The sequence below is a fragment of the Ctenopharyngodon idella genome, chromosome 12 (assembly GCF_019924925.1).
Source record: "Ctenopharyngodon idella isolate HZGC_01 chromosome 12, HZGC01, whole genome shotgun sequence".
Lineage (NCBI taxonomy): Eukaryota > Metazoa > Chordata > Actinopteri > Cypriniformes > Xenocyprididae > Ctenopharyngodon > Ctenopharyngodon idella.
In genome coordinates this window covers 29,988,559-30,001,060 of record NC_067231.1, presented here as the reverse complement: position 1 = coordinate 30,001,060, position 12,502 = coordinate 29,988,559, and the positions used below count along the sequence as shown (strand labels likewise).

The 12,502-nt window shown below is 36.9% G+C and overlaps 1 protein-coding gene across 9 annotated transcripts in view; it reads right to left on the bottom strand.

Annotated features, from left to right (window-relative positions):
- Positions 1-4,635: 4,635 nt before the first annotated feature.
- Positions 4,636-12,502, bottom strand: part of lrrc20 (leucine rich repeat containing 20) — a 10,912-nt gene continuing 3,045 nt past the window's right edge. For all 9 annotated transcript variants that reach the window (XM_051915367.1, XM_051915370.1, XM_051915375.1 and 6 more), the window contains exons 3-5: positions 11,817-11,966; positions 11,075-11,242; positions 4,636-4,873 (exon numbers count right to left, since the gene is read on the bottom strand). In XM_051915367.1, coding sequence (XP_051771327.1) covers positions 4,758-4,873; positions 11,075-11,242; positions 11,817-11,966 — 434 coding nt within the window. In that variant the 3' untranslated portion in view covers positions 4,636-4,757. The remainder of the gene's footprint in view (positions 4,874-11,074; positions 11,243-11,816; positions 11,967-12,502) is intronic.

Here is a 12,502-nt window from a genome sequence, read left to right as displayed (position 1 = left end):
CAACACGCTACTACAACAACTCTTCCTCTTCTCTAAAGCAGCCCAACATGGCCTCACCCCCTTTGTTGTGTGTTCTCGGGGGCGGGGTTTATGTAAATTTTGGGGTTTCTGATGTCACCAACCCAGGAAGAAGCTAAGTTGGTTTTTGAAATCATCTCCAATATTTAACGAACGATTCGATGGACAGAGGCGGTCCTAGAGGCAAAGTTGCTCCAAATGTGGAGTTCTACCATGTGGTACGAATGTATTTGGTGTGTGTAAAAAATCACGTGATACATGATCCTTTACGCATGTGGCCAATTTCTTTAGAATTTCTCACAGGCCTCTAGGGCCGATTGTCAAACTGATTCAAACCGGCTCAGTGAGTTTCGTTCCGATTGGCCTCCATTAACCTTGTCTGATAGATGCTCAGACTTCATTGGCTGATGTTTTTTGTGATACATCAATGTCCTCATAGACAATCATGGCACCTTGGACAAAGACACTGCATGCCAATTTTCAAGTCAATCGGACTGACGGTGTAGTAGTTATAGCCATTTTCATGTTTTTTCCTGTTATAGCGCCACCAAGTGGCCAGTTGCCACGTCCTTTTTCATGCGACCACAGAATGAGCTCTTACACAGGTGTACCAAATTTGGTGAAAATATCTCATTCCGTTCACGAGTTATAGCCATTTTAGTAAAAGTGGCTCTGCCCAATTCGAACATTTTGGCAGCCCTTCGAACCGAAATTTCAACTTTTTCTTGATAATTATTGACGATCAGACTCTTGCTGAGAATCTTGCTGCACTGGTTTGCTTCTGATCGGGTTAAAAACCCAGCACTGCTTTGCAAAAGTAATAATAATAATAAAATATAATAGTTTCAGTAACAACTGTGTAGACTGTGTTCAGCTTCATCCATCTCATTAACATTGTTAACGTTCAATGATTAATTAAAATCCACGTTCTAAAGCTGTCTCAATGCATCGACTGCTCTTCTGTTGTTCCTGTCATCTCAGATCGTCTTTCCTTCACATTTATTCCTGCTCTCAGTTGTTCACTCTTCCATGCGCAGCCGCTGTGAAATTGTTCTTTACGGTTTAGTTCGAGTCTTTCCATGCATCACAATGAATCAGGATGAATGATGCGTCTCACTCTGACAGAATCCATAGTCGTGCCGGTCTCCGGAGACACGGGCATATCGGCACAAACAAACCGCATGGTGGCTGCAGAGCTGCAGGACCAGCCTCAGACCTTTTCTGTTTCATGAGATTCTTTCCCTCTTGTTTTCATATATAAAACACTAGACCTGTGGAGTGCCATCAAGTTTCAGCAGCATTTGTCTGAATCAGTGTGATTTCTGTGCTAATAATGAGACTCTGTGTAGGAACAAACAGCCAGAGTCCGAATATCCAACCAGGAAGGTCAAATATTTAGTGGGGAATACAAAATTAAATGAGGGCAGGTGGATAAACAGAGGCAAATGCCACGGGAACGTCAATCAGAGAATGTAATATGTGTTCAAGTGATGATGACTAAGAGTAATTACAGTGAAAATAAACATCATTTCTTTCAAGGAATCATACATGATGTTAGTTTGTGCAAAACAACAGGTGCTTGACCCTTAACGAACAGCGGTAATTAACCAGCTAGTGTGTGTCTCGGATGACATCTAGATGCTCAAAATGACTTTTTGTGCCAACAAATGCACAAACTAATGAGTGCTGAACCAGTAACGAAGGAGACACATCATCATTCAAATCATAAGAAAATCATAAGAAAAATTGTCATTTGTATTCTGGAATTTCAGGATGTTTGCTGAACGTAATTCCCCATGAACATATATAGGTTTCGTCAATGGTCAAATCTTTCACCACACGTGGAAGCGGCACGCTTATTTTGGTGTTTGTAAGAGGCGTATCAGGAGCCGAGCAGGAGTGCATTTGTGAGGAGAGCTTCACATTTGTGCCTCGCTTAAGTCAGCAGAAAATATGGTGCAGATGTGCTGGAAAACTATTCATCTGCAGGATGTTTTGCAGCATATCGCATTATGAAAGAACATAAAACAATGGAGCGAATAAAGTAGCATCTTTGTATATGTAAATAAGTGCGTGCAAATTGGCTTCAAAGTGCTTTTGCATTGCACTCGAAACAGCATCCCTTCAAATTATTTTCATAATCTTTAAAGACATTCAGACAGTGAGATTCTAAACAAGCTTCTTTCCAAGTAAATATTTAGCTGGATCTAACATAAATCATGTTTGTACATATTGCTATGAAGGGAGTGTCAACCTCTCTGTTTAAATGTGAATTTGTGGGAATTCACAGAGAGAAAATGTGCATTGTATTACAAATCATGTACTCGCTGTTCACTGCCCATTATATTAGAAATATCAAATATGCTTGACTCTCGGTGAACAATAGCTGCAATCAACCCGACTTCCCATAATCAACAGAATTTAACCCTGTAAAGCCTGACATATGAGATCAAATTGGAACATTTTATTGAACATATAGACAAAATGGAACATTTTATTGAACATATAGACAAAACGTAAATGTTTTTTGACATCAAAGACCTTAAAAACAATCAGACGAAAAGCAAAACAGGCAGATGGAGCATCAGAATAATTTTTTTTAGAAATTCATGAACTGGGAAGCTGGTTTCTCTGAGACCATTGTTTGCTTGTTTAAAATGCATCATCATTGACTCTGCAGCAAAGATCTGATGAATAATTGGCCCTTTGGAACTTGGAACCGTCTTGAATAAGGAAAAATCAATGTGGCCTTTGAAACATAAAGGACTGGACGCTCTTTGTTAACCTGATGTCTGATCGTCCTGATATTGGGTGACGCACAAACACTAGACTGTCCTGAGGGGATGATTACAATCTGGCTGATTTTGCCAAGTGTTCCTCAGCCGCGTTTGTTGGTGCTGGAGCAAACATTTTAGTGAAACAAACACTGTTCGAAGCCCAAACCCCAGAAACCATTAACTACTGCTACAATCTGAGGATTATGACCGGTGATAAGAACGTTCAAAATACCAATAAAATCCTGGATATTGATTGATCTCAAATACACCTTTATACTGTAGATAGATGGATAGATAGATAGATGGATGGAAGAACTAACAGATGGATGGATGGAAGAATGGACAGACAGACAGATGGATGGATGGATGAACGGACAGATAGATGGATGGATGGATGAACAGATGGACAGATAGATAGATAGATGGATGGATGGAAGAAGTGACGGATAGATTGGATGGATGGATGGATGGATGGATGGAAGAACGGACAGACAGATGGATGGATGGATGGATGAACAGATGGACAGATAGATAGATAGATAGATGGATGGATGGAAGAACTAACAGATGGATGGATGGATGGATGGAAGAATGGACAGACAGACAGATGGATGGATGGATGAACGGACAGATAGATGGATGGATGGATGGATGTATGGATGGATGAACAGATGGACAGATAGATAGATAGATAGATAGATGGATGGATGGAAGAAGTGACGGATAGATTGGATGGATGGATGGATGGATGGATGGAAGAACGGACAGACAGACAGATGGATGGATGGATGGAAGAACGGACGGACAGACAGATAGATAGATCATTGACAGAGCAGATTAATAAATGCATGTTTTCATGAATGTAATCTGTGGTTTGAAGGCTTGAGGTTCTCTCGGTCTCACAGGTGCTTCAGAGTCTCTCCAGCGCTGTAATCACAGATAACAAGCTCTTACGCTTTTGTGCTTGAGACTGTGTCTCCAGGATTTGCAGTTTTTCAAGTAGGCATTTTCTCTTGAGAGCAGATTGAAATATTCTGCTACTACCTATATTATTATTACCTCAGTTTCTCCATTTGCACTCTCTTACATTGAAAGCTCTAATGTAAAGCACTAAGAAACTTCAGAAGGTTAATTCTCAGTGTGAGAGGTGAAGTCCATGTGTTTATATTCAGTGCGGCTCCGCTGAGGACGAGAAGCACAGGTGCTCCATCATGTACAAGATCAAGAGCTCCACGACTCGGTGAGGCGGAAAAAAAGCCTATTGCAGTTTGAACTGTGATATGATAAACATCTTATATTGCAGCTGATGCTTCGATATGAGAATATCAAGGTGACAATATTTTTAGGTCCTGATCCGAACGGTCACTATGAGATGAAATATATATATATTTGCGTAATCTATCCCTTTAAAGGTAGTTAGATAGCTACATATGTCTGTTCAATGTGCTCTTTTATTAACTGATGCACCTACTGTGTTCTTCAATATTGCTCAAAAGCATAAATCAATGTAGTTAATATTAATGTAACTTTCATAAATAATAAAGACACATGGATACGTTTTATGAATGTTGCCACTGAGACAAACTGTGTCCGAAGCGGTGAACAGAGCAGAATCTCAGAGTCATAATTACAGTAATTCCGACACAACATGAACACAGCATTAAATATTCATAGAAAACATAATGGCGTTATGGAGGACAAATTTACTTGAGTTCTAGAACCTTTTTGAATTTATATTAAAATGTGTGTACAATTAACCATCACAGATGGAGTCAAAATGAAGCAGCACGCGTCCATCTGTTCAACACACCTACACTGAAACAAAAGCAAAAGTCGTTCGCACAGTTTAATAAATATTTATTGAAAAATTCTGAGGCACAGCATGCGGTCCAGTGCATGAAAACAAAACAGCAGCATCAGAAAGAGCCGGAAGCGTCGTTCCCATCTTCCTTTACCGTGTGTTTAGGTCAGGAGCGTGAAGTGATGCGGGAAAGACGCCGCGTCTGCCGCCAGCGGGTTACATCTCACATCCAGACTCCTCAGTGACGGCATGAGCGACAGCTTCTCCATTGGTAATTCTGAGCGAGAGACGGAGAGAGAACAGACAGAATGAGTGAAGACGAGAGACGTGTGCAGCATCAGCCCTTCAGTGTTCGTACGAGAGACAAAAGTTTACTTCCTAGATCAGATTCAGGCTCAAGATGGACTGTAAATCATTATCCATTAACTACAATGTTACAATGCAACTGCACATAATGAGTAGACGTGTGTTCCCATTGGTCTAGAAGGAATGGGAGGAGCCTATTTAATTAAGTGAACAGAGACACGCCCACATGTGTCTCTCAAAACAGGCCTGAACATTACAGGATGAAGAAAAGCACAGGAAATGCTCACAATATTGCTTTTTAAATGAGTGAGGCAGGTAAAAAGAAGCAAATTTTTAAATTTTCTAACTACGTTTTCCATGACTATAACTAGGGATGCAGCGATACGAAAATTTTGGCCGATACTGATAACCGATAATTCTTTATATTTGAAAGCCGATAACCGATATAGTGGCTGATAAATCTAAATCCAGATTTTTATATCATTTTTGAGAGCTTGATTATAGGGATGCATGATATATCGGCCACCATATCGGTATCGGCCGATATATGTTCATTTTTAGTGTTATCGTTATCGGTTAGATAAGAAAATATGGCCAATATATTAAAGCTGATAGGTAATGGATTATTTCCTTCAGCTGAGACACTTCAGATGCACACTGTTCACCATGATGGTTTTGAATTGCTTGAAATATGATTGAAAATCACTTCAAAAAGGAAAATAAAATTAAGTGCAACATGTACAGCGCAAGTCTTTCATATAAGCTACATAATATTATAATGAGAATATTATAATTGTGTGCTTGGGACATGGATTTTAATGGTGTTTTTATAATCAGGCTCTCAAAAATTATACTGTATAAAAATTTAGATTTATCAGCCAATATATCGGTTATCAGCTCTCAAATATAAGGAGTTATCGGTATCGGCCAAAATTTTCATATTGGTTGCATCTCTATGATTTACACCTCAAAGAAGGCGGAGCCTCAGAGCCACGCCCACATATTACATCACTGGCATGGACCAATGGTAGTTCAGAGGTGTTAACCAGCCGGAGCAAACTTTTTTATCAATCAGTTTCAAAAATGAATACAAAACCTGTCTTAACTGAAAGAAAACATGTTGACAAAAAGATTGAATCCAATATTTGGTGATAAAATAGCGTAACGAGTGATTTATAAGCTTTTTTTTTTGTAGGCCGGTCAAAGTTTGACTTTGTGCCATTTTGTACAAATTAAAAGTATTTAAAAACAAATTTCCTGGTTAAACATTAAAGCACACTAGTGTGATAACCAGTGCAAATCTTTTTCATATTTTATGTAAAATTGACAAAATTATCCACAAATAACGCTGTTTTCGCTCAGATAAATAAGGCCTACGATCAATCCGCTCCAAAAATAAATACAAAACCTGTCCTAATTGAAATAAAACAAGCTGACAAAAAGGAAAACACAGTTAAGTTCAACATGTGCAGCACAAGTCTGTCATATAAGCTACATAATATTATAATGAGAACATTATAATTGTGTGTTTGGGACATGGATTTTAATGTTTTTTTTATAATCAGGCTCTCAAAAATGATACTGTATAAAAATTTAGATTTAGATTTATCGGCCAATATATCGGTTATCGGCTGTCAAATATAAAGAATTAATCGGTTATCAGTATCAGCCAAAATTTTCATATCTGTGCATCCCTACCCAATTACAAAAAACTCATCAATAAAATCCACATCTCAAGCACACAATTATAATGTTCTCATTATAATATTATGTATCTTATTTGACAGACTTGTGCTGCACATGTTGAACTTAACTGTATTTTCCTTTTTGAAGTGATTTTCAATCATATTTCAAGCAATTCAAAACCATAATGGCAGACAGTGCACATCTGAAGTGTCTCAGCAAGGAAATAATCCATTATTTATCCAAATGTTCTTATCTGGCCGATCACGATAACATTAAAAACGATAAACGATACTGATATGGTGGCCGATATATCTTACATCCCTAACTATAACACATAAACAATACATTTTAAAGCAGAAGCGTGTCATTTTTTTGGTTGTTCAACTACTTTCTGGGGCACGTCCTAAATAGTGAAACACTGTGACATCATCTGTCTCAACCAATCACATGAGTTTGGGGGCGGGACTATCTGTCTGACTGACCAACGATGGTTGGAATGTTCCAGAAACCTGTTGGGAAACACTCATTATTTTGCAGTTGTTTGTGTTTTAGTGACACTAGTGAAGCAGAAATGACACACTTCAGCTTTAAAAACGAAAACCCTCGTGTTGCTGAAGCACTCAAATCTGAAACAGAGCCTGAAATGAGAGGCTGATGTGTTGTGATCACTATCGGCCGGTGATCAGCGCTTCTCTTGTATTTTTCACTGTCGCCTGTTGCCGTTATTGTGTTGTATTGAGATCGGCTGCACTTACGTGAGATTGTTATTACATTGTGAGAGTCGCTTTCATCTTCTGTGGCCGTCAGATAATCACAAAGAAAATACATCACCATGGAAACAATAATTTAGCTTCTAGGTTTTATTTGTATTGAATCCTTTTTAGAAGTATTATGAAAGAGTTTGTGAATTGATATGGAAATGGAGACATTCTGTGTCTGCTGTCTATGAAACAAGCCCTTAATAATGAATTTGCATTATCTGCTGCAATAAGAACATCCCTGTCATACACTACTATTCAAAGGTTTAGAGTCTTAGATTCATAGTTTTATTAATCAAGGACGTATTAAATTGATCAAAAGTGACAGTAAAGACATTTATAATGTAACAAAAGATTCTATTTCAAATAAATGCTGTTTTTTTTTTAATCAAAGAATCATGAAAAACAAAATGTATCACAATTTGCAGTTTTCAACATTGATAATAATCATAAATGTTTCTAGAGCAGCAAATCAGCATATTAGAATGATTTCTGAAGGATCATGTGACACTGAAGACTGGAGTAATGATGCTGAAAATTCAGCTTTGATCACAGGAATAAATTACATTTTACTATATATTCACTTAGAAAACAGATATTTTGAATTGTAATAATATATCACATTTTTTTACTGTATTTTTGATCAAATAAATGCAGCTTTGGTGATCAGAAGATTAAAAAAAATCTTACTGGCCCCAAACTATCACAACATGGGGTGAATTTTAAATGATTTCTTTGCTTTGGTTCGACTGGATATTCATTGTTCATCTCTGACAGGAAGCTGTGAAATCAGAAGTTGTTGTTTTGTGGATTGATGTGAGCTTGTTCACTGTCAGAAGTCAATTATTCATTTAAACATACATTTTTCAATACATCCAGAGGCATTGACTGGGCTTGAATCCTGTTGACAATAATGAAATCTTAACGAAGTACTTGTTCAACATGTGCAGATGCACTTAATAGACCATGATTCTCTGTGAGAGACTGTGACATTTTCTTTGCTATGTCACACTTTCTGGACTTTCCGTCTAATCAAAGTGTCTCTGGGATAGTCTCAGCGGTTCTGTTCGATCGCACTGACCCTCTTCACGTCTACAGATTCATTTCTCCATCTGTCTGAGAAGAAACTTTCGGTCTGTTTGACGAGTTTGCTTGGTTTGAAAGCCATTAAGTTTTTATGTAACACTTTATGTATAGTGCATTAGAGGTGTTCATAATATACATTATAATGCATTGTAACCAAAGTTAAAATGGATTATATTATTTGTAATTTGTATCGTGGATCCTGAAGGGCATTGTTAGGCACGACGCGAAGCGGAGTAACCCCTTCAGCTGTGACTTATTCACGATACAGCTCTAGCCTCGAGTACCTTGTTGCTTTTAGAAAACGGTTACCACACAATACATATTTTTGGCTTTAATATTTGTATCAATGCAACTTTCATGAAGTAAAATCACTAAAAGCATTCCTTCCGCCGGAAAAAAATAGTCCCTGACCGTGAACAGCAACAGAAGTTACATTGTTACACCATTAGATGGCGGCAAAGACTGTCTTTATGAGTATGTCAGTCAGTAGCGAAGACTTTTACACTGAAAAGACTGAATTGTTGTGAACACGGAACAAGACGCAACTGACAAATGCTTTGACTAGCGCTGTCAGTCATGGGAAAACCCCTTAAATGTTAAAAGGACAAGATAACACATCGGATATTTAAACAGATGTTTTACTATGAACATAGGACTGACCTGAAGGAAAATGCTAAATCTGAATGCAGGTAATAAACTCACTCACTCAATCTCTTTCTCACAATACTCTTCTAGATAATACAGTAAGATTCAATGAACAATATCAATTGAGAACAAACAGTTTACGTTGCTAAGAGTGGTTGCTGAGTGTGTTGTGTAGTGATACACAGAACCATTGGGTGAAGCGGTCATAGCCGTGTTTTATTGTGAATCAAGGACAGGAACTAACCATTTTATAAATATATATATATATGAGATATACTGGATATATTTATATAATGCATTATAAAGTGTGTGTGTGATGGTATTATTTGTTTTACGGCCTTTAACTTATGCTGATTTTAATTAAAAAATTTGATTTTCATTACGGTTTCTCTAAAAAGAATCTTTTTAATCAATCATATTTTCTTTAATTGACCTAAAGACAATTCGAGGGTAAATGTGCTTAACAATCATGAGAATAATGTCGCAAATCACAAAGCAAATGATCATAAGTGTAAAATAGGTTATGTCAAATTTTCATTACTTTTGATGATTTTGGTGTAAAAAATAACCCATCAGCATTAATGTTTTCTGAGTGCCATATTTTTCAGATCTCGTTTCTCTTTCACACAGTGTGTTTTTGTATAATGTGTGTGTGTGTGTGTGTGTGTGTGTGTACTTCTGGAAATACAGCTTTACTCTGCTCACATAAAGTCATAAAAATGTGTTATTTCTCTGAAGTTGCACCGATGTGTCCATTAGTATTCTTTTGAAGGGACAGTATGAATGACACGGGCCTAATGAGAGTTAATTACCCTGTCGCCTTGCGATAGTGTTTATCAGTGCTAGCACACTTCATGCTTGTTTTCACTCAGTTTCGGACATAATTAAAGAGATAATTAATCTAAAAATTACAATTCTGTCATTATTTACTCATCCTCATGTCGTTTCATATGTGACAACAGAAGATGTATGGAAAATGGACATTCTAGCTATTAAGTATTCGGCGATTTATAGAGTTGAGCTCAAAAAATGCATCTTAACAGAAGTCTAGTAGTTTTATGATCATTTATGGTGTTTATTTTGTCCTTCCTGTTCACTTTCACTGCATGGAAAACAGCAGATTAGTGTCGTTACTGTTAACTAAAAACATTTTCGGTAATTCAAGCTGAAGTAAAATAAAATGGAAATATTAGATGAAAAACTTATGAACGAATTGAAAATAATTTATTTATTTATTTATTTTTTTCAATTTTAATGTACTGTTATATGTGTTTTATTTATTTAAATAAATTATTTATGTTATTATTTATTTATTTTAATCAGGTTTTAATGTACTGTTATATCTATTATTTTATTTAAATAAATTATTTTTTATTTATTTATTTATTAACTGCCTTGCTAACTAACTAAAATAAGTTGAAGCGCTGAAAATACTAAAACTAAAACTGAAATAATAAAAAAAAATTAAGGCTATATAAATAGATTAAAAAACAAAAATACATGACAAAATTACTAAAACATAAATGAAAATTTAAATAAAAATAAATAAATAAATAAAACCTAAAAAAAAAAAAAATTATAAAAAATATAATATTATTTAATAAATTAACACTGCAGCAGATTGGACATTCTGATAAACTGGGATATACGGAATAAGTCCCGCCTTCTAAATAAAACAGCCAATCACTGATTGTGATTTGTTTTTCATGTCTGCGGGTTGAAACAACCCCAAATAACATGATATTTAGCCCCCGGAATTCGAATTTTACCAGGGGAACCGTGTCAAAAACGTGGATTTTACCCCCCAGAACACGTTTTTTACCGGGGGACCTCCCTGAAATGCGATTGGGCTAGTTTTGTGTAGCAATTGAGCAGGTTTTGTTGTGAAAACCTGGCAACCCTGATTGGCTGGTCCAGCCTGAAAAAAATGAGCTTTTTCAACACTGTTTGAGCATAAGAAACATCATTTACGAGATTTCATTGGTAATCTCTGTCACCTGTGATCTGGTTCCCCTCCACGTTGATGTGCTGAAGGCTGCTCACGTCCGTCAGGCGCTCTGGGAAAACCGTCAGCTTGTTTTTGGAGAGGTTGATGCTGACCAAGTGCTCCATGTTGCCGACCGCCTCCGGCAGCGTCGAGAGGACGTTTCCCTGCAGATCCACCTCTACAGGAAGAGACAACACAACCATGCATTTATGCTTGTCATGTAATCTATATCTATCTATTAGAGCTGGGCGGTATATTCTGTGCCCAACTTGTCCCAACTCCCATGAAACATTGCAAGTGATGCAACTAAGTCAGTCACTCTGAAACAGCTTATATATTTGATGTGAAGAATATTTCTCAACTTCAGCATGTACAATAATCAACAAGTACATTACAGTTCAATAGTAAGATGTTTTTTAAGTCTCTTCTGCTCACCAAGGCTGTTTATTTGATCTAAAATACAGTAAAAATAGTGAAATATTTTTACAATTTAAAATATCTGTTTTCTATGTGAATATATAGTAAAGTGTAATTTATTCCTGTGATCAAAGCTGAATTTTCAGCATCATTACTCCAGTCTTCAGTGTCACATGATCCTTCAGAAATCATTCTAATATGCTGATTTGCTGCTCAAGAAACATTTATGATTATTATCAGTGTTGAAAACAGTTGTGCAGCTTCAGATGACTGGTCTAGAGAGACACCTGAAGCTTTTCTCTTGATGGTACGAACAGAAGAACTGAAAGCCTCACCTCTCAACTGTGTAAACGTGAGGAAGAACTTGTTGCTCAAGGCCTTGATCTGGTTGTTGGCCAGAGAGATCTTGTGGATGTTGTCTGTGCAGCTGCGGATCATTTTGAAGACGCCGTCAGGGAAACTCACGAGGCCGCAGTCGGACAGATCTGAGGCAGAAAACAGCTCTGATTCAGATCGACTCAGGTGAAATCAGTCTGTTAATATGAGAGCTGTAATTAAGAGATTGTGTTGTTCAGAGAGCCGTCACCTCTGCAAATCAACAAGCTCCCATTGTGCAATCACTCAGAAAATCATGGAAAATAGACTGACGGACAGAAATTAATGCTGTAATTTGGAAGCTCTTGATGTGTGTGTGTGTGTGTTTAATCAGAGGTGTCGGCTTCACAATGCTGCTGATTGCGATGTGAGTTTATTTACACTTGGTATTAAATGACTGATATGATGATTTAAAGAAAATGACACTTGATCAATTGGAAAATGGTCAAAATCAAGCGTGATTTATAGGAGCTTCTCGGCACAATGGCACCATCTACTGAGCACATCAGAGCCAAACAAGAATAATAATAAACCCCAAAATATGATCATCCTCCTGGAGGAATGAGGATACTAAAATGTAAAGTCAACTATGTGTTATCCAAATTTATATGTGTAAAATATTATTTGGAAAATATTTAATTTCTTT